General features: G+C 44.6%; 1 protein-coding gene across 4 annotated transcripts in view; it reads right to left on the bottom strand.

The window, feature by feature from the left end:
* The window catches only part of PNPLA4 (patatin like phospholipase domain containing 4), a 318,980-nt gene that overhangs the window by 160,497 nt on the left and 135,742 nt on the right, over positions 1-22,741 (bottom strand). For all 4 annotated transcript variants that reach the window (XM_069204620.1, XM_069204621.1, XM_069204619.1 and 1 more), the window contains 2 exons: positions 6,568-6,662; positions 6,243-6,378 (listed from right to left, as the gene is read on the bottom strand). In XM_069204620.1, coding sequence (XP_069060721.1) covers positions 6,243-6,378; positions 6,568-6,662 — 231 coding nt within the window. The remainder of the gene's footprint in view (positions 1-6,242; positions 6,379-6,567; positions 6,663-22,741) is intronic.

The raw sequence follows: 22,741 nt of genomic DNA, 5'->3' as shown, positions 1-22,741 counted from the left end.
AACGCATCGCAATACAATGTATCAAGCATTCGCAAATTTCGATTAGTCGCAAAATGGATTTTGCATGTGCAGTTTACCTTGAATTGAAATCAGATGGTAAACAGGTGCAACCTACATAAAGAGGCCCAGAATGCATCAGCCCTTTTCAAAAATGGCTGCGCTCTACGTCAAGGCAAGGAGGATGAGGATCCTGGCAGGTTTGAGGAGGAGACAGGAGCGCATTTTCAGAGTGCGCATTACCCTATTTGATCAGACAGAGGAGGAGATTTTTGACAAGTACAGGTTGAACTTTGCCATTATACTTGACTTAATAGCTGATTTACAACCCCTAGTGCAGCGACACACACACACACACAGAACCAATGCCATACACACTCATGTGCAGGTATTATGCTCCCTGCACCTCTTAGCCTCAGGAAGCTATCAAGGGGTCATAGCAGCAGCTGGAGGTGTATCTCAAAGTGTGCTTTCACGCTTCTTTAATGCATTCCTAAATGCAATGTTAACAAAACTTCATCTGCACATAAAATTCCCCAACACCCAACAGGATTTGCAAAAAAACTAAAATTGATTTCTTCCAGGAAACCCAATTTCCACACGTCGTTGGCTATATTGATGGGACACATGTAGCAATCTTGTCCACCATCTGCATCAGCGTATGTATAAAGGAATAGGAAAAGTACATATTCTATGAACATCCATGTCATATGCAATGTCTCCAACTTAATAACTGATCTTGTGGCCAGATACCCTGGCAGCACACGATTCATCCATCTTCAGGCACAGTGGAATACACACAAGACTTCTTGCTGGGGAGTTTGGCGAAATGTACCTACTTGGTAATGAAACAGTGAACAATGTCGTATATGTGATGTCACAGATAACAAAAACTCATTTTACACTCCGGTCATTAAAGGAGACAGGTCCTTCATCTTGACATCATACCTAAATCATGCCATGCCAAGTGAATGGAGATACAATGCGGCATACAGGAGGACATGTAGAATGATTGAGAGGGCATTCGGCCTGCTGAAGAGTTGTTTCCGATGCTTGCATGAGAGTGGGGGAGCACTGCAATGCAGTCCGGAAACCACCTGCAAGATTGTGGCCACATGTGCAATTTTGCACAACAATCTTGCAACAACAAGAGGCATGCCAGTCGAACACACAGAGACGGACTCCGATGAGGATGACAACCCATTGCCAAACAGCAGACAGAACCAGCGCAGCAGAGGGCAGGCAAAGACATGCCAAGATTACATGCAACTATTTCAGATGTAAGTAATGACAACATCACGTCTGCTATCAGTTTGTTGCTGTAGGTATCAAATTTATTGCCTTGCCTTCAGGACATATATGTGTGAATAAGACATAGGTATTCAAAATACACAATCTGGTCACAATTACAGTGTGATACTATTAACATCATAGTATCAATGCATTGTTACATAATATGCAAGGCCCTGAACTTCTCAACATTACTTTGTAAGTTCACCCACTCCACTTGAACGCTCAGCAGGCTCAGTGGCACCACTTGTTGAGGGTTCAGAGACAGAACTGTGCCTAGAACTGCAACGCCCGGGATCCATCACAGGGGTTGTGACACTGCTGAGGCTAGGGACCTCCTCACTATCCCCACCACCTAGATCGCTGTTTGTAGCACTTCAGGCTGTCTGCATTGTCTCCAATACATTGGTGACTTGAACCAATCCTCGTGCAACGTCCTGACTGCAATGTGCCATTTTCACTGGCAAGCCCACAGCATGTCGTGACAGCAAAGCAGTTGTGTTAGTGAGCCGATTGACAGATCTGCTGAACCTATACAACCTACCCATCAATTGGTGATGGCGCCTATGGTGGGTGACATGCTCCTGCTGCATTACAGTACAGAGTTTCTTAATGGCATTTGTCATCTCCCTTACGGGTTCTGCTGTAGCTTGCTGTCCCTCATGCAGCTTGCACATGTAGTGATTGACACCAACTGCCTGTGCATTGATCTCATGTGTTTACATTGCAGGCGCTGCACTTTCAACATGGATTCCTCAAGACCACCGAACAGTGATGGGCCCTCACCTTCCTCAGTGCTCCGTCTGCCTTCTTCACCACGCCTCCTGAGGGAAGAGGACTGACGCTTGAACAGGGACTGCTGTCTCTGGGTGCTTTTACCCTCTAAAGGTGGTGTGGGTACATCTTCCTGCAATTCATAGGAGTCCAGAGTAAATTCAGGGAGGGGTTCCACCCTTGCCCTGCGTCTGGTTGGTGCTGGTATGATGGACTCACTGGTGTCTGAATCTGACTGTGGCTGACCTTCATCATTCCCCACTTTTCCACTTTCTGCTGCATCAGGGCCCCGAACATCTGCAACAATAATGTGCAGCATGTCATTCATGATGTTCACCTTGCATATGTAATCTCTACAGTTACTAGAATGATAAACATTTCCCCTGGCATAGTATCTCAAATTGCTGTTTTGTGTTGTTTCTCTGTTTGGATTTACACTGTACTGTTATTTATGTAGTAGATGCACTTTTATGGTATGGACTACCACTCCCATAAGGCAGTGGTGTGTTGAATGGAACATGTGGCATGGACTATTTATCACAGTGGATAGTGCCATTGCAATTTTCTAAGGGGCAGTTGTACATGCACATATGGTGATTCAATCAGTACTGCCCTTATCTTTGCTGGTGTCGGGTGTGCCTGAGGTGTCAATGTCAGTGACCCCACCTACTTCTTCAGGCAGCAGTGTTGACTCTACCATGTCTTCCAAGGGGGCAGACGGTGTCCTCCACCCACCAGTGCTCCTTGCCTCCTTCAGCCTGCTTGCTACCCTCTCTTTGGCACATGATCACAAGTCATACCAGCGCTTGCGTATCTCCTCAACTGAACACTGCGCAACATGCACTGCGCACATTTTAGTCTGAATGTCATTTCAATTTTCCTCTCCTCCCTTTCTGGGACCTGTAGAGAGTGCTTGCCAAATAACTGGTCATGGTTCTTAACCACCTCTTCTGTGACCACCTCCAATTCCTGCTCACTGAATTTAAGTTTTCTTTTTCTCCCTCCTGTGTCCTTGCCATTTCCATCAGTGGCCACTGTGTTCTCCTGGTCCTGGCTGACTCTCCCGAGTGCCTCCCTGGTGCTGTGCTGGGCCTCTCTGCCTGCTCCCATGGCTCAGGCTTCTGGAAACAGCATGCACTGACTCACTTCCTGTTTGTGATGTCATCAAGCTGCTCCAGAATACATAAATTGCAATTTAACTCTAAAAAACAAAGGGGACTCCTTGAAATTATTGTGAAAATATTGTGAAGTAAAAGGCAAGACTTGAATAAGGATATGGATTTGTGATGATTTATGAACAGTGGTCTGTCTGATTTATGATAGACGCAGACCTGAACAGTATATGTTGGGAGCATATTCATTTGTCCTGAAGAAGGTGGTGGAAGAATCCTCATAAGACCACCGAAATGCGTCAACACTAATTGGACTGCTGGACCCATTGGAACAGGCCTAAATTTGAATAGCGATTGTGTGCAGAAATCGATTGGCCTGTACATACCAAAACTGGGACAGCTTTAAGATAATAGACCAAAATGGATGTCTTTTTTGTCTCCTCTGTGTGTATGGTGTCTCTTAAATGTTTGGTTTTTATCAAATATTTTTCATGTTTTTTATTTGTTATGGGTAGTATGATTTTGTAAGTTTATGGGATTATTTAATTAAATTAATAATTTAACAGATTTCTTTATTGGAGATTAATCATTGGAGTGAAAGATTGGGTGATATAGTGTGTGATGTATTTGAGATCAGTCATTGGAGTTAAAGGGTGTGTTGATTAGTTTGTCATTTCCCCCTGGAACTTTTGCCCTTTTTAATGTTGTAGAAGCAACAACAGCTCATATCAGAAGGTCCCCTGAACCCCTGTGCCTTGTCAGTGTGTGAAGGTTTCACACACCAGAGGATAACTATGAAAGACTCCACCTCTCCACAAAACGTGGCACGGCCAGCGAAGAGGCATAAACTGATAAGTATTTAGGTAGGCATATCTCCAGGGGGAGCGAAATAGAAAAAGAAGTTAGGGGCATCAGACAATTGGACACAGGCACCGTCTCCACACAGGCCTCGGTCTTACTAATGACAATCAATCAATCAACCCATACTTGTAGCGTGCATCACTGTCACCCCTGAGGGTATATGGGCTCTGGGTTGCAAGGTCTCTGTCGAAGAGCCAGGTCTTTAGTCTCTTCCTAAAGTCTGTGATGGGAGGAGCAGATTGTTCCAGGCTTTGGCTGTGATGTAGGAGAAGGTGCGACCACGACAGATTCAGCGTGTGTGGGACGGCCAGCGAGGGGAAGGTCAAGTTCTGGAGGGCTGGTGGAAGCTCAATCCGTGGTTGATATAGACTGGACCTTAATTGTGTTGGGCTTTGTAGGCATGCAGGAGGAGCTTGAACTGGCATTTTTTCTAGATAGGGAGTCAGTGGAGGTTTCTGAGGCGGGGTGATGTGAGTGAGTCTGGGGTGGTTGAGGACAAGTCTGGCTGCCAAGTTCTGTATGGTCTGGAGTGTTTTGAGGAGCTGGGAGGAGATGTCGGCGTGGAGTGTGTTGCCATAGTCGGGGTGGCTGGTTATGAGGGCCTAGGGGACAGCTTTCCTGCTTACTGGGACCCAACTGAAGATTCTGTGGAGCATGTGGAGGTTGTGGAAGCAGGAGGAAGTGAATTAGTTAATCTGCCTCTTCATGGTCAGTTCGCTGTTGAGGATGATGCTGAGGTTGCGTGCGTGGTCTGGGGGCGTGGGAGTGGGTCTGAGTTTTGCTGGACACCAGCTATGGTCCTGTATGGATAAGCCTCTCCCGAAGATCAGCACTTCTGTTTTGTTGGTGTTGATGTTCCACTGCACCATGGTCACTGAACAACTGACTCACAACCCCTTGCCGCCCCTGGTTGGAGCTGGAGTTGGATCAGGCTACTCCAGAAGTCTCTCTCCCAGAACTCAAATCTGTGGTTCCACCACAGCGGGTGTGGTAGCCCGCTCTTTCAGCACATTCGTTGGCAGTCTCCGGAGCAAGTGAGGAGGTGGTGTAGAACACAAAGCAGAATGGTGGTCGAAGTCCTTGGGCCACCTCCGCTGTATCACCCACTTCTGGGTGCAGGAATCCTTGTTTCATGCAGCAGGAATGGTCACAGCTCTCCCCAAGATAATATGCACTGGATATTTAAGAAGGGATCTTGCACAGGTCGCAGAGATCTTATGCAGCCATCTTGCCGCACATCAGGTAAGGAACTTCTAATAGTTAGTTGTTATCTAATGTCTATGGGTATAGGAGCCGTCCTCCACTTTTGTTTGGAAAATACCACTGGTCTTGCTCTGGAAAGTTTATTTCTCATAGGACAAACAACAAGGAGAGTCAAAGAGGCAAATAAATGCACTTTAAGCCTGGCATAATACAAGATATTGATACATGCATGCACTTTATGGTGCTATATCAGTCGGGTCGGGCTATCAACAGCATTCTGTCTGAGACTAAATTAAGTGCTTTTGTGGTATTTTAATGCCTGCTATTTTTGTAAAAAAAAAAACAGAAGAAAAAAAAGTGTGTTGTATGGCTCGACATGTAGCCTGGTAGAGAAAAAGATCTTCAGAAACCTCGACCAATAAATCAACTCCACGAAAATATGAAATTGTGTGACTTTCTCTACCAACTCAGGCACTTGTATCACACCTCAGTCCTCATTTAGGTTCTAATAATAAGTTTCCCAATAACAGCGATTTAGGCGGAATCAAAAATTACCTAACACACTCAATTTCTGGGCCTTCTGAAAGAGGCACCTGGTATCTTAACAATTCCCAGTGAAAGCCTACCTTTTAATATGTCCACAACACAAGTTTACCAGGCAATTTTGTAAATTTCTTAAGGAATGCCTTCTATTACATCGGTCCCTATACCGAATTCCACAATTAAGCAAAACAGTGTGGTTTGCTGCAGTGGATGCTACATGACACGTTTATACTTAAAGCAGAATAAATATTAAATATTCCTGTGAACTATTTCATTAATAGGAGGCGCATACAGGAAATAAGACAAACAACATAGCATCCAGGAAAAATGATTTGTTTTATTTATAAATTAAAGTGCTTCGGGATATTTTTTAGAAGGCAATCTGGGACACAAAAGCATGCTATTAAACTTAAGATTCAGGCATTCACTTTACATGATCATAGCGATAGGTAACTTTATTACCTTAATGAGGTCGTCCCTGGAGGCAAAATTTGAAACCAAGCAATTTTCTCTGCTTTTGGTGCTTGTGATTGATATGTACAGGCGATTCTCGGCTATCTCATGAGCATTCGGGGGAAGAATAGACTCTATACCTCCTCTAAAGATAAGAGAAACAAGCATTATTCATCCTTAATTATTAAACACCTACTAAATATTTAGGAGGAAGAGTGCTGAGTTTTATGTAGTTAGCATAGAAAGCATTCCACAGTCGCTGGTTTGATTTTATTTATTCATGTTCTTATATATAAAATGAAACAACTTGGGACAAATACATCAAAATATGTACCTTAAACTATTCATAAAATCGTAACCTGGCGTTATTGCACCAAAGTTCTGCTTTCTAACTTCCTCCGATAACTTGTATGTAAATTCCTTGCATTCCTGGAGAACAAAAAAAAAAGAAATACATTTTTTAGGCAATGGACTGTAGCTTACTCTGCGCGTGTTCTGTTACGGGGCAAAATAAGTAGATATGGGCAAGCCAAACACATTAATTGGGAAAGCCTAGCCAAATAATCTTGCTACGAGCTAAAGCAGGAGCCGAGCCATCACACTATCTGGTTAGAAAACAGTGCAACAACGAACCTGGAAAAATATGATAAAGAGTTAGTTATTTAACGTGTGGGAAAGTTTCACTTTTGTACATTAAATTGTATCACTATATTGAGTGATATTTATTAGAGTTGATAGATTCTAAATATGAAATAATAAACTGCCAAGCCCTGACTAGATAGTTTTAGTGACCCACGAGGCAAATCAGTTATTGTTTGCCCCCTATTTGTGCCCTATACTATGACTATAGAGTCGCATGATTGTCAACTAACCCATATATAATGGAGGTTTCGTACTGTGCTATCGTATTCCAAGGCACTCTCAAATATGATCAAGGAAAAGGAGTTACAATGAAGTAAAGTAAATGCCTAGTGTAAGGAAATGGGTTATTGGTTGAGAGGGTTGAAAGCTTCACTCAGGCAACAACCACAATCCTTGTCAGGATAAACCACAAAAAAGACTAAATAAGCCTGTGCTAAGCCCTCTGTCAACTTTCCACAAAACAGCCAGGCTTAACTTAGAGACAAAGAGTAAAGTAGTTCATGCAGCATACACACAGTAATAAAGTGAAAGTACAACACAAAAAAATCATAAACCAACTTACAAAAATAAGAGACAATTTTAATAAAATGATACCAGAATGACAAAAAAGTCTATCAGTAGACCCAGACTTATTGAATTTCAAAATGTTAGGCAAGTGTAGTGCCTAAATGCACCAAGAACCACTTAGGGTCAATCTAGTTGTTCCAGACAGGGGGAAAGTAACAAGTTCAGGCCAACTGCGATGGAGGGCAGGCCGGATGCACGAACAGGTTAGTCTGCTTGAAAAATTCAATTTCTCAGAGTCTGGCACAATGAGTCCTTTTTGAAGTGGAGGAGGCTGTGGGGAATAGGGACAGCGTCACAAATGGTTGTCACTGTAGTGCCAAAAGCAGACCTGGCATTGTGAACAGTTATCACTGTATTGCGATGATTCAGTTGGGGTTTGCACATGGTCATTACTGGAGCTTCGCAGTCATAGCAGGCAGTAGATGCTAAGGTATGAAATGCAGATTTTGCGTTGCTGGTCGTCACTGGCATTTACTGTAGTGAGAAGAGTCGGGTTCACTAGAGCTTTGCACTGGCGGTCAGCATTGGCGGCAGAGTCTTGTGCTAGCGGGTCCATTCGTGGTGTTTAAGGGCCCAGGATTTCTCCTTTCCTTGCAGATGAGTGCACTCCAATACCAGCCGAGGGTCGAGCACCTGGGGATTGAACTCACTCTTGCAGAGGCTAGCAAGTTCAGGCCGACCTAGTTGCAGTAGGTCCATTGGGCAGTTGCAGAGAAACCTCTGGAGCTTATTGTCAGAACAGGTAGTCAGTCAACTAACCCTTGGAGTCATTCAGGTGAGCCTGGGATGAAGGGTGTAGGTCCAGTCTTACTTTTTAAAGAGTAGGACAGGCCTCAAGCAGCAGGGAAGTCCTCTGGGGAACAAGGCCGGCCTTAAGCAGGAGGGCAGTCCTCTGGGGAATAAGACAGGCCTCATGCAGCAGTGCAGTCCTCTGAGGAACACGGTACTCCTTTCTTGCAGTGTACACGGGTCAAGGAGTGTATTGAAATGATGTTTTAAGAGTCCAATATTTATACCTGGTGCCAGTCTTTGAAGTGGGGGAACATTGTGGGTTATCCTCACATCTGGTTCGAGAAAACCCTTACCATCTCCTGCCAAAGCTCCAAGAAGGTTTGGGTGATAAAAGGCTGGTGTCAGGTTCCCTTGGGGTGCTGGCGGCAAGCTCTTTGAAATGTAAATGGGGCAGGGAACAGCTCCGCCCCCAACCATTCTGGTAGGATGGCCCATTCTGCCTACACTGAGTGCCCTTTGTCTCACTGTATGGCAAGATACACAAACCACAACAGCACAGCCATTGACAGTTATGTGACCCAGGACACTGGCAGCAAACAACAAAAGGTTAGGGCAGGAAAGAGCCAACTTTCTAAAAGTTTCATTTTCAGAATTGCCACTTAAAATCTGAATTTACCATTAAACAGGATTTTTCATGAGTCAATGAGACAGGTCTACCTGCTCCCAATCAAAAGTTATGACATATTAATTGTAATGAGGTAACCCAAAGTTATCCAATGAGAGAGACGAATAAGTTACTTACCTTCGGTAACGCTTTTTCTGGTGGATACATTAACTACCTGTGGATTCCTCACTAAAAGAATTCTCCCCTCGCGCCAGCTTCGATGGAAATTTTCTTCTAGCTCTGCACGTCGACGATGTCATAATTGCCCGACTCCACGCGACGCCGTATGATGTCATCCAGGCAATAAGAAGCCCTCGTCGACGTGCAGACGTCAGTTATCACAATTTTTTACGTGCCTTTGAGGCGAACAGGTAAACAGGTGAACACTGACCTTGAAGAGAACATAATAACATCAAATGAAGTGAAAACGCAACATTTATTACAATAAAAATAATAAGAAACTAACAGCAATAACTGTTCCATATGGAACCAAATATGTCAGTCAAGTTCAATCATGTGTACTCAAAACCAGAGAAAGAAACACATATATACATGCTATAACTATATACATGAACCAAGCATATATGTATATAACCTCAGAATCCAAACAATAATGTTTGACAAACGTATGGAAGGATGCCCAAGTTGCCGCCTTGCAGATGTCAACCACAGGAACACCCATAGCTAAGGCCGAAGTAGTAGCCTTTGCTCTGGTGGAATGAGCACGAAGCTCCACAGGTGGCTCCTTCTTCGCTAAGGAATAACAAAGCTTGATACAGAGAATGACCCACCTGGATAGTGTTCTCTTGTGGACTGCTCTGCCTTTCCTCTTCCCCACGTATCCAACGAAGAGCTGATCGTCTTGTCTGAACTCCCTCGTCCTGTCGACAAAGAAGCTCAATGCTCTTCGTGGTTCCAGTCGGTGGAGCTTCTCTTCCTCCTTGGATGGATGAGGCGGAGGGTAAAAGGAAGAGAGAGTAATAGACTGCCCCAAGTGAAAGGGTGTAACAACCTTCAGGAGGTAAGCCGCCTTGGTCCTTAACACCACTTTGTCCCTAAAGAAGGAAAGGTATGGAGACTCTACACTAAGAGCCTGAAGCTTACTCACTCTTCTGGACGATGTTATGGCTACCAGAAATACAGTCTTAAAGACCAGCAAACGCAAAGCACAAGAATGCATTGGTTCAAATGTCGATCCCATTAGAAATGTTAATACCAAGTTAAGATCCCACTGTGGCATAACAAACGGTGTGGGCGGAAACCTATTAGTGAGACCCATAACGAACCTCAAAACAAGTGGAGATTTAAACAAAGAAGGTTGATGTGGGAGGCACAGAAAAACCGACAGTGCCGATAAATAGCCCTTAACTGTGGCAACTGCAAAACCCTTCCGTGCCAAGGAAAGAGCAAATAATAATATATCAGACAAGTGAGCCTTTAAGGGATCAATTCGGTTCTCTCCACACCAATATCCAAATCTAGCCCGCCTACTTGCATAGATCGATTTGGTGGAGTGCCAACCTGGCCGATAAAATAACATCCACCACTTCTGAAAAAGCACTCAGATTGCCCCGTTCTATCTCCAGGCATGAACGTGCAGGCTCTGGAGGTGGGGGTGTAGAATCTGCCCCTGCGACTGCGAGAGGAGGTCCGCCCTGTAAGGGAGACGGAGAGAGTTGGAGAAGGTCCGAATACCACACCCTTCTTGGCCAATCCGGGGCTATCAAGATGACCTGGGCCTGGTCTTGGCGGATCTTCCTCAAAACTCGAGGAATCAAGGGCATGGGAGGAAACGCATAAAGCAACTGACCCTTCAAGGACATCTGAAATGCGTTCCCCAAAGCTCCTTGCACCGGATACTGGAGGCTGCAAAATAACAGGCACTGCGCGTTCTCCTGAGTAGCAAACAGATCTATCTGTGGACACCCCAACAACTGGAAGATGTAAAGAACCAGATCCGGATGAAGACGCCACTCGTGGTCGACCGAGCTTCATCGACTGAGAACATCCGCACGTACATTCAGAACCCCGGCCAAATGATTTGCTACCAAGCAAATCTTGTGGTCCTGAAGCCAGGATCAGAGTCGAAGAGCTTCTCTGCAAAGAAGGTACGACCCCACTCCTCCCTGCTTGTTTATATACCACATTGCGGTAGTGTTGTCCGTCAGGACCTGAACTGACTGACCGCGAATGGAAGGGAGAAAGGCCTTGAGAGCCAGACGTACTGCCCGCAATCCCAACAGATTGATGTGAAACCTCTGTTCCACTGGAGACCAAAGGACTTTGACCTCCAGGTCCCCCAGATGAGCTCCCCACCCTAGAGTGGAAGCATCCGTTACAACTGTGGCCACTGGCAGAGGCAGCGAGAACGGCTTTCCTTGCGACAGGTTGCCGACCGCAGCCCACCACTGAAGATCCACAGCAGTGTCTCTGGAGATCGTGATCGAAACCTCAAGATCCCCTTTGCTGAAACCACTGCCTGCGGACACACCACTGAAGAGCCTTCATGTGCCAGCGTGCATGAGTGACCAGCAGTATGCAAGAAGCAAACAGACCGAGCAGACGAAGGACCTTGAGGACTGGAACTACCGCTCCATTTCGAAACATTGGAATCAATGCCTGAATGTCCTGAACCCGCTGGGGCGGAGGAAAGGCCCGATTCAATGTTGTGTCCAGTACTGCCCCTATGAACAGGAGGCGTTGCAAAGGCTCCAGGTGAGATTTGGGCAAACTGATTGAAAAACCCAGGTCGAACAACAATTGAGTTGTCGACTGCAGGTGACGCCGCACGAGCCCTGGAGCCTTGGCTTTGATCAACCAATCGTCCAGATAGGGAAACACCGCTATCCCTCTTCTTCTGAGCTCTGCTGCAACCACCGCCATCACCTTTGTGAAGACTCGAGGTGCTGCAGTAAGACCAAACAGGAGGACCGCAAACTGATAATGCTGCGACCCGACCACAAACCGGAGATACTTCCTGTGCGATTTGAGGATCGGAATATGGAACTACGCATCCTGCAAATCGACAGACACCATCCAATCTCCTTCGTTCAACGCCAAAAGAACCTGTGAAAGGGTCAGCATTTTGAACTTTTCCTGCTTGAGGAACCAATTCAAAATCCTCAGGTCTAGAATCTTTTTGGGGGATCAGGAAGTATCTTGAATAACAGCCCTGGCCCCTTTCCTGCTCCGGAACCAACTCCAATGCGCCTTCTGACAATAGGGATTACACCTCCTGCTGCAGTAACAGAAGATGGTCTTCCGAACAGAAGGATGGGCGGGGAGGGAAGGGAGGAGGGAACTCCCGAAACGGAAGAGAGTACCCCTTCTTCACAATGTCGATGACCCAGGAGGCTGATGTTATAAACTCCCACAAGGGAAGAAATTGGGCAAGTCTCCCCCCTACCGGAGACACGTGAAAAGGGAGTGGTGGAGAACTAAGGCTGCTTTCCCTGCTGCACCCCTCCTGACGAAGAGGAAGAGGCAGAGTGCTGCTGGGTGGCTCCTCTTGTACATACCCTACCCCTGCTTCTGAAGGATCTGTATGGAAGGGATCCTGCAGATTGTTGTGGCGTCTGGAACCTGCCACGAAAGGAGGAGCCACGTCCAAAACCTTTAAACTTCCTATATGATCTAAAGGTAGAGGAAGTGGCTGCCTGAAGTCCCAACGACCTCGCTGTGGCTCTGCTCTCTTTGAAATGTTCAAGGGCAAAATCTGCTTTTGTCCCAAAGAGTTTTTCCCCGTCAAAAGGCAGGTCCAGAAGAGTAGCTTGCACATCCGAGGAGAAACCTGATGAACGCAGCCAAGCCTGACGCCTCAACACTATGGATGTACCCATAGCACTTGCCACGGAGTCTGAGGTGTCCAACCCAGACTGAATAACTTGGGTTGCCGCCTGAGCGTCCGTTAACAGATGCAACACCTCTTGTGGCAAGTCAGGATGACCTTTCGCCTCCTCCATAAGGGCATGAATGTAACGCCCCAAAATGCAAGTTGCATTGGTCGACTTCAAGGCGATACTGCATGAAGAAAAGGCCTTCTTTGCTGCGTGGTCCATTTTCTTAGACTCCCTGTCCGCAGGGGTCCCAGGGAACGAACCAGGGGCGGACCGGGAGGAGCACGATGCCTGAACAACAAACTCTCCGGAGTTGGATGTTTGGAGAGGAAGTCCGGGTCACCTGGAGCCGCACAAGAGCGCCTCGCGACCGTCCTGTTGACAGCTGTAGAAGTCACTGGCTTCCTCCAAATATCTTTGATGGGGTCGAAGAGAGCCTCATTGAAGGGCAAGAGAGGCTCTGCCACTACTGAAGCCGGATGCAGCACTTCAGGTAAAAGGTTTCTTTTCATCTCAGCAGCCGGAAGAGGAATATCTAAAAAGTCTGCAGCCTTCCTTATTACTGCATGAAAAGATGCAGCCTCTTCAGTATACACCCCTGGGGAAGCCAAATCCCATTCAGGGGAAGTGTCAATGCCATTTGCTGTGTCCAAGCCTTGGAAATCACCTGAAGGCTCCAAGATTTCGCCTTCCTCCAGATGCTGTCTGCTATATTCCTCTTACTCCAGGAGGCGTAATGCTAATCTCCTGGATCGGAGCCTGGATTTGAGTCCTGGCGTCGATAAGGCGTCAGCCGACACCGAAGATTTTCGCTGGCATCGATCCTCCGATCCATCTGACGCCAGACCCTCCGGCGCTACAGGCAACTTAACTGTGGACTGGATCCGTGGAGAATCCACCGGCGCCGGAGCAGCAGACATTGTAGGCGTCACAGGCATCCTGGGCGACGCCAAGGGCATCGGCGCCGAAGCAGCTCCAGAAAGCAGAAATGGCATGAAAGGTGTCGGCTTGTAAGGAGCCGGAGCACCCAAGTTAAAACCCAAAGGGCCTGACGGACCCGCATGTCCTCCACTAGGTGTCATGGTGGAAAAGATATTGAACATTGCATTTAAAAATGCAGCAGGATTCGTGCCCGGCACCGGGAAAGCCGGATAAGCTTGCGGAGTTGGCGCCGGCATAGAAGCCGATGACGGACCAGGCATCTCCTGCTCCAGAGAAGCCGCCGGTTCCTGATGAGGCTCGACTTCAAACACCGACAAGGGTGAAGTCGGAGACGCCGGAGGAGTGATGGTCGGGCTAATCTCCCACGTCGGACGGGCGAGAGTCGTGACGACGCCGAGAGTCCCCATGGCGACGATGAGTCTTCGAAGATTTTGAAGAAGACTCTCTACGATGACGCCTTTCATTCCTCTTCTTGGAACGGGCTAGGAATAATTTCGTCTCTCTCTCCTTAAGTGCCTTAGGGTTCATGCGTTGGCACAAACCGCATGACTCAACCTCATGGTCGGAACTAAGGCACCATAAACAATTTTCATGAGAGTCAGTGACCGACATCCAACCCCCACACTGGTTACAAGGTTTAAAGCCAGATTTCCTTGGCTGCGACATAGTAACACCGAAGCGCAAATGTAGCTCCCCGTTAACCTCGAAGAAAAACCGTTATTCGAAGGCACAGAAAAAAGGGAACTGACGTCTGCACGTCGACGAGGGCTTCTTATTGCCTGGATGATGTCATACGGCGTTGCGTGGAGTCGGGCAATTGTGATGTTATCGTAGACGTGCAGAGCTAGAAGAAAATTTCCGTCGAAGCTGGCGCGAGTGGAGAATTCTTTTAGTGAGGAATCCACAGGTAGGTGTATCCATCAGAAAGGCCTTACAGTAGTGAAAAACAAAGTTTGGAGTTTTTCGCTACCAGGGCTTGTAAAACTTAAACCTGCATGTCCCACTTTTTAAATACAATGCACCCTACCTTATGGGTCTTTAGGACCTACTTTAGAGGAGACTTACATGTATTAAAAAGGAAGGTTTAGGCCTCGCAAAAGGTATATTTTGCTAGGTCAAATTGACGGTTTACAACTGCACTACAGGCTGCAATGGCATGCCTAAGACGTGTTTTAAAGCACTACTCTAGTGGGTGGCACAGTGAGTGCTGCTGAACTACTAGAAACATTTAATTTACAGGCCCATGATACCTGTAGTACCACTTTACTAGGGACTGACAAGTAAATTAAAGAGAGAGCACAAACACTTTAGCAGTGGTCAGTAGTGGTAAAGTGCAGAGTCCTAATGCCAACACAACTTTATTTAGAAACCAGGAGGGGTGATGACAAGAACGTTTTGGGGGAAGAGCACACCATCAGGAACTAAATCAGTACACTGTGTTAAAAGAATAGACACATTGCATGCTACAAGTTTACACTAGAACAAGTTCTAGAAAATAGGGATAGGGATCCCACAGAGCTGCAGGTCGTAACTGAGACAAAAGAGCTTGGCTGCAGACAGACATTCACACAAAGCTCACATGGTCACAAAGTTGACTGCAAGCTTTTAGCATTTTTTAATTTTTCATTATCTTCGGGATGAATATGAGGAGGGTGATGCAGTTGAAGAAAGAGTACAGCACTTCAGATGGGCTGATCGTGAACATGCTGCAGAGCACTATGAAAGTGCTTGGAGAGGGAAGTAACACTAATGACTTTTCAAACTGTCCTATCACAAAATAGACTTTCACACCAATCCTAATCCTCCAAGCTACCTTAATCAAAAATGCAAAAAGACACTGGAACAGCTCTTGCCAGCTTATTTTCTGCTGTAGCAATAGGGGATGTTATGGATTGAGGGGAGGGAGTCAGGCAGAAGCCTCACATGGTTGAAATTTTGAGTTGCCTCTTCCATTCTGGGTCATGCCTAGTTTTTTGTACAAAACTAACTGAGTCAAGGGCAAGTGCAGCCAAGATTAAGATCCGTGATTGTTTTAAGAGTGGAAAGAAAGGTGGTTGCTATAGGGAAGTAGGGCTACTATAGGCAGTAAATCGAAAATGAACTCTCTAATTCATAAAGATCAGTTTCTGCTTCTTGTTGAATTACAGGAGATTTAGGACATTTCTGATGGTTACGGAGATAGTATTTTGAATGTCAGTTTTTATTTTCCAGGTTATTTCCTCAGGGGTACCTTTACATCCCATGTTATTACACGAGGAGTGTCTTTACTTCGCTGGTATGGTTGTAACCATTCCATATTATATATATCTATATATATATATATACATATATATCTATATATAAATATATATCTATACAGTAGATTCACTTAAAATACCAAGGGTTACAGGGACATTATAGTTAGAGTCTGAATTTACTAGTACAAAACCTTAGAAATTCACCAGTTAGAGTTATTTTAAGTAACTATAATTCGTGCCTTAAGGTAGCTATAACTCGCACCCCCGTCATGCACAGTATTTTTTATTAATAAGTTTACAACAAATGTTACAGTGATGTTATAGAAGATGCCATTACTGCTGAAATAACTGGGGTAATTAGCAGTGCTTTTGAATTTCTCAGGTTTTGTATGAGTAAATTGAGAACCTAACTATGACGACCCTGAAACCTTTGTTTTTTTATGTGAATTTCTATGGGTCACAGCAAATCCTTATTCATGAACCCCCTGCAGTGCTACCTTGACTGTTGAGCCTTAGCAAATACTTGTTCCTTAACTAGCACTCTCTGCAGTGCTTTCTTGACTCATGAGCCTCAGCTATTCCTTGTTACTTGTAGTTTGTCTGCCTGCAGTGCTTCTTGGTTTCCTTGTTTCCTGCACCAGCACTCCTTGTACTCCCTTGAAGCCTCTCCTTTTGTATTTTCTTTTTCCGAGTCTTTTCCTTTCTTTCCATTTCTTTGCTCCAGCTCCTAGTTTGCTGTTTTCCTGCTGTCTTGCTTACAGCTTCCTCGTATGTCTGTTAATTGCTTTCTGCCAAGTGTGTCCTTTGTTCTCCCTTCTTTCCTGTTAAGCACTTCTTCTTGCTAGCTCCTTGTCTAATGTGGCTGTATTTAGTTCTACACCCTTCTTGTTATTGTTACCACCTTGCGTGTTACTGTTTGATCACTAGGATCCGTGGACTCAGATGACAACCTAGGTGGTGTTTCTTGTCTACTGTGAGTTTTGTCTTTCAGTTATTTTCATAACATCACCAGAGGGTTCAGCTCCACAGAACCCGCTTTTGAATGTATATCCAATACATGGGTATTAGCAGTCAGAATCTGTAACAGGAATTGTGGGTGAGGAACTTACTGAGCTACAGTGTGGAGCTCCCAAGTGCTTTACCCTACATTCCCCTTATTGTTTATGCTGTATCATTGAACCCATCCCTCAGGGCACCCAGTCACAATTTTGGGGACCGTGAGGGAAGCCTGAAGGCCCTCGCGGTCCCAGCCAGCTACCCACCTCCTGTGGGAACCGGTAATGCTGTCACAGAGAAGGAGGCACTAAAGCAGCTCCCTCTCTGTGAGAGCAGTTCCCTCTGTTTCCCTGCCTGCATCTCCGTGGGCAGGGAAACAGAGGAAATCTCTGCGTCCATCAAGTGAGAGCTGTTTGACAACTCCTATTTCATCTGAATGGAGTGTTTGCTGTGACTTGGCAGGTGCTGTCAGCTCCTGCCAAGTCACAGCAAACAGCTATGTCCCGGGGGTGGGCACCCCGGTAAATAGCAGGAGCCGGCCCTGGTCGGTGGGGGTCCACGGGGCCATCAGTGGCTCTGCGAGGGAGGCAGCGGGAAGGTGGTGGTCCCAGGGGCCAGGGGGTCCACAACGAACCATCAGTTTATTTTGTAACTAGCCCCCAGGAGGTGGTGGTCCCCCAGGCTGCAGGGGGCGGGTGACATGCAGCCCCGCATTACAGCTGTTTGAAGTCCCAGCAAGGTGGGGGTCCCTGGGTCTGTGTGCGGTCCAGGCAGCCCTGTGTTTTATTTGATCAAAGCCCTGGGGAGGTAGTGGTCTCCGGGTCTGCGGTAAGGCCAGTCGGCCTTTCTGCGTTAGATTTATTGAAAGAGCCGGGGAAGAAGCAGTCCCTGTGACTACAGTGTGGGAGTTGGATGGGTCCCAGGGCTGTGGGGGGCAGGCAGACCCCCATTTCATTTTTTTTTAAAGCCCTGGGGATGTGAAGGTCTCCAGGGCTGTGGGAGGGTCCCCTCACATTTCATAATGGTAATGCCCCGGGACTTGGCCAACCCAGGTGCTGCCGTTAAACAAGGGCAGGAGCCCGCACTTGGTTTAAAAAAAAAAAAATCTTGGCAGATCCTGCATAAAATTACAAAAAATATATAATGCTTTTTTGCCCGGGGGGTCCCTCTGGGACCCCAGCACCAGAGTTAAGGGGTCAGAGTGTCCCTACCCTGGCCCCTTTTCTTTTTTTTTTCAGGGATTCGGCTGAAGCCAAGTCCAAACATGGCTGTCAACACTTCCTTGTTGAAGTGTTGGGAGCCAATCAGATCTCAGCATGAGATTGGAGGGGTTCGCAGAGCCTTTGCATCCCTATATATACAATTTTGGTTTTTCTTTAATATTTCGAAAACTACTGAATGGACTTACACCAAATAACAAAAAGGGTGGTTTCTGGGCAAGGAGCTGCCTTTCTTCTAAATGTGGTGTAATTCCATCCAGTGGTTTGGGTTGTAGACCTGTTCAAAATTTCTATGGGAATTATCATTGGAAACACACTTTTGACCTTCCCTTCTTTCTCGGCCCTCGCTTGACGGATCACCCTGAAACTTTCAGGACAACAGCTAACCTGATTATTGATTTTTTCTGGACTATTTTGTGAAGATTCGTCAAGTGGCGCCAAAGATATAGGCAAGTGAAAAAAGTATTTTTCTATAGAAACTAGGTCCCAACTATAACTACCTAGTGGTGACCGCCACTAGGTAATGTTTAATATATATATATATATATATATAAAAAAAAAAAATCCTCAACAGATGGAACGATAACCATCTGACGGCTGCACCAATCCCATTAGTTAAATCCCGACCATTTGGACAAAGTCGTATTCAACAATGCCGAATTCAATTGTATCTAATTTATTCCTTGTAATGGTTACACAGAGTCCTGCAGCAAAATGTCAACGTGTTTCGGCAGAACGCCTTCTACTGGACCATATGTATATATTTATATATGTCAAGAGAGATGTGGCTGGGGCAAGGTAATAGCTTTCAGGAGTGTAACAAGTATAAAGCTTGTAAAAATGGAGAGAGTACAAAACAAGTAGTAATTGACGGAAAGTTGTGCACAGGATCAAGGACAATTACAATTGTAAAAATGACCATGTAGTGTACATATTAAAATGTACTTGTCCGAAAATGTATGAAGGGCGCACAACACTAGAGGTCTAAAAGCAAGTGTTACAACATCTCCAGGCTATAAAAAACCAACCACATACATGGTTGCGAGACATATGAATGAAAAATATGAGATAAGAGTAGAAGATCTCAAATATTTAGTGATTGATGAAGTGAAAAGAGATAAAAGAGGAGGTAACAGAGAGAAAATTCTTAGATCAATGGAATCAAAGTACATCATAATGCTCACCAGTAAAGAACCGGGTGGTATGAATGCAGGAGAAGAAATGCATGTACATATTTAAAAAATGTTTGTATTAGATGCAGTTGTAGTGATTTACTGTTAAGGGGGTGAATATAGATTTTTCTAGTGCGACCCAAAGCGTTTTTAAATTGATTTTTAACAAGTAATTTTTGATCGTTTAATGTTGTCTTTCGTTTTTTGCAGATATTAAGAAAAGATAGGTTTCTGAAGAAGTGAAAGAGCTATGATATCTTGCCCACAAGGGCTTAATGGGACTTGAAGGAAACAGACTGTACTTGTAAATTTTGGCCCACTTAGGCTTCATTTACTTTTCCTTTTCTTTTACATTACATATATTACATGAAAACAGTGTATCGTGAATTGTGGAGCTCCGTTATGAGTGCCGGCTCATAAGTATTGTTTCGTTGGACAAATAATCTTTTGAGCAAAGTAAGATGTATTGCACACAAGCGTCTTGCAATACAAACATTACAATTAAGAAAGATTCTTGTGCAATATATATATATATATATATATATATATATATATATATATATATATATATATATATATATATATATATATATAAAATGTCACTTACCCAGTGTACACATCTGTTCGTGGCATGTGGTGCTGCAGATTCACATGCTATGCATAGCTCTTCCCACATCTAGTGTTGGACTCGGAGTGTTACAAGTTGTTTTTCTTCGAAGAAGTCTTTTCGGAGTCACAGGATCAAGTGACTCCTCTCGGTTTCACTGCGCATGGGCATCGACTCGATTGTTAGATTCTTCTCCGACAAAGGGTGAAGGAAGGAGTGATAGAGTATAAGAATACAAAGAGATGTCCATGCAAATGTAAATGTATAAATGTATGTACAAATGTAAAAACTTAAACGACTACAGGCTTCCAGGGAGGATGGAGGGAGCATGTGAATCTGCAGCACTACATGCCACGAACAGATGTACACTGGGTAAGTGACATTTTCCGTTCTATGGCATGTGTGGCTGCAGATACACATGCTATGCATAGACTAGAAAGCAGTTAGTCCTCCCAAAAAGCGGTGGCTAGCCTGTAGGAGTTGAAGTTGTTTGAAAAAATGTCCTTAAGACAGCTTGGCCTACAGTGGCTTGTTGCTGTGAGAAAACATCAACACAGTAGTGTTTTGTAAATGTATGGGGAGTTGACCATGTGGCTGCTTTACATATCTCAACCATTGGTATGTTCCCTAAAAATGCCATTGATGAACCTTTCTTTCTTGTAGAATGTGCTTTAGGAGTGATTAGAAGGTGTCTTTTTGCTTTTATGTAGCATGTTTGTATGCATCTAACAATCCATCTTGCTAATCCTTGTTTTGATATAGGATTGCCTTTATGTGGTTCTTGGAAAGCAACAAAAAGTTTTTTTGTTTTCCTAAAACCTTTAGTTCTATCTATATAGTATATAAGAGCTCTTTTGAGATCTAGGTTATGAAGAGCTCTTTCTGCCACAGAGTCTGGCTGTGGAAATAAGACTGTCAATTCCACTGTTTGGTTGATGTGTAAAGGAGATACTGCTTTTGGTAGGAATTTTGGATTTGTTCCAACTTGGAAAAAAAGTTCCTCAAGAGTGAACACTTGTATCTCATTAACTCTTCTTAAAGAGGTAATAGCTACAAGAAAGGCGACTTTTCATGTTAGAAATTATATTTGACAAGAGTGCATGAGTTCAAAAGTTGGTCCCATGAGTCTGGTAAGTACTATATTTAGATTCCACGATGGAACAGGTGGTGTTGTAGGTGGAATAATGCGTCTTAATCCTTCCATGAAAGCTTTAATAACAGGAACTCTGAATAGAGAAGTGTGCTGAATAGTCTATAAGTATGCAGATATTGCAGTAAGGTGTATTTTGATGGATGAGAAAGACAAATTTGATTTCTGCAAATGAAGTAAATAGCATACAATATGTTGTATAGATGCTGTAAGTGGTTCAATGTTTTTAGATCGGCAACAGAAAACAAATCTTTTCCACTTGTTTGCATAGCATTGTCTAGTAGTAGCTTTACATGCTTGTTTAATTACTTCCATACATTCTGGTGGAATCTTTGGATCACCAAATTCTATGACTTCAGGAGCCAAATCACTAGATTTGAGTGCATTGGGGTTTGGGTGCCTTGTTTTGACCTTTGTTCTGTGTTAACAAATCTGAGCTGTTTGGGAATTTGGAATGTGGTACTACAGACAGATCTAGAAGTGTTGTGTACCAATGCTGGTGCTATGAGTATCATGGTGAGTGACATTTGATGTAGTTTGCGGACCAGAAAGGGAAGGAGTGGGAGAGGGGGAAAAGCATAAGCAAATATCCCTGACAAACTGATCCATAGGGCATTACCCTTGGATAGGGGATGTGGGTGTCTGGATGCAAAGTTTTGTCATTTTGCGTTTTCGCTTGTTGTGAATAGATCTGTCTGGTGTTCCCCACTTTTGAAAGTATTTTTGAAGTACTTGGGAGTGAATCTCCCATTCGTGTGTTTGTTGGTGATTTCTGCTTAGGAGATCTGCCAACTGATTGTCTATCCCTGGAATATATTGTGCTAGTAAATGAATTTGATTGTGAATTGCCCATTTCCAGATTGTTTGGGCTAGAGGGGACAGTTGAGATGAATGTGTCCCGCCCTGTTTGTTGAGGTGATACATGGTTGTCATGTTGTCTGTTTTTTATGAGAACATTATTCTGTTTGAGAAGAGGTTGAAACGCTTTTAGGGCAAGAAATACAGCTAATAATTTTAAGTGGCTTATGTGTAGCTGCTTCTGTTTGACATCCCATTGCCCTTGAATAGTCTGATTGTTGAGGTGAGCTCCCCAACCGATCATTGATGGGTCTATTGTGATTATGGTCTGAGGCACAGGGTCTTGAAATGACCGCCCCTTTATTAGATTGCTGCGATTCCACCATTGAAGGGACATATGTGTTTGGCGGTCCATCAACACTAGATCTTGGTCTTGAAGCTGACCTTGTGCCTGTGACCACTGTTGTGAGAGGCACTGTTGTAAGAGCCTCATGTTTAGTTTTGCATGTGGGACTATAGCTGTGCAAGATGCCATCATGCCTGGAATCTTCATGATAAATCTCACAGTGTATTGTTGATTTGGCTGCATGAGTGGTAAGAGCTTTTGGAAAGCTTGTATCCTTTGTATATTTGGATAAGCTAGGGCTTGTTGAGTATTTAGGATAGCACCTAGGTAAGGGTGTACCTGTGCTGGTTGAATGTGTGACTTTTGGTAATTTAGAGTGAACCCTAGGGTGTGGAAGGTTTCTATTACGTAATGAGTGTGTTGTTGGCATTGGGTAAAATTGCTTGATTTTATTAGCCAATCGTCTAGATATTGAAAGACATGGATGTGTTGTCTCCTTAAGTAGGCAGATACTGCTGCTAAACACTTTGTGAACACTCTTGAAGCTGTTGTTATGCCGAATGGCAACACCGTGAACTGGTAGTGTTTTCCTGCTATGA

This window comes from Pleurodeles waltl, chromosome 8 (genome assembly GCF_031143425.1).
Source record: "Pleurodeles waltl isolate 20211129_DDA chromosome 8, aPleWal1.hap1.20221129, whole genome shotgun sequence".
Classification (NCBI taxonomy): Eukaryota; Metazoa; Chordata; class Amphibia; order Caudata; family Salamandridae; genus Pleurodeles; species Pleurodeles waltl.
The sequence above is the reverse complement of the archived record's forward strand: the minus strand, read 5'-3'. Positions and strand labels throughout refer to the sequence as shown.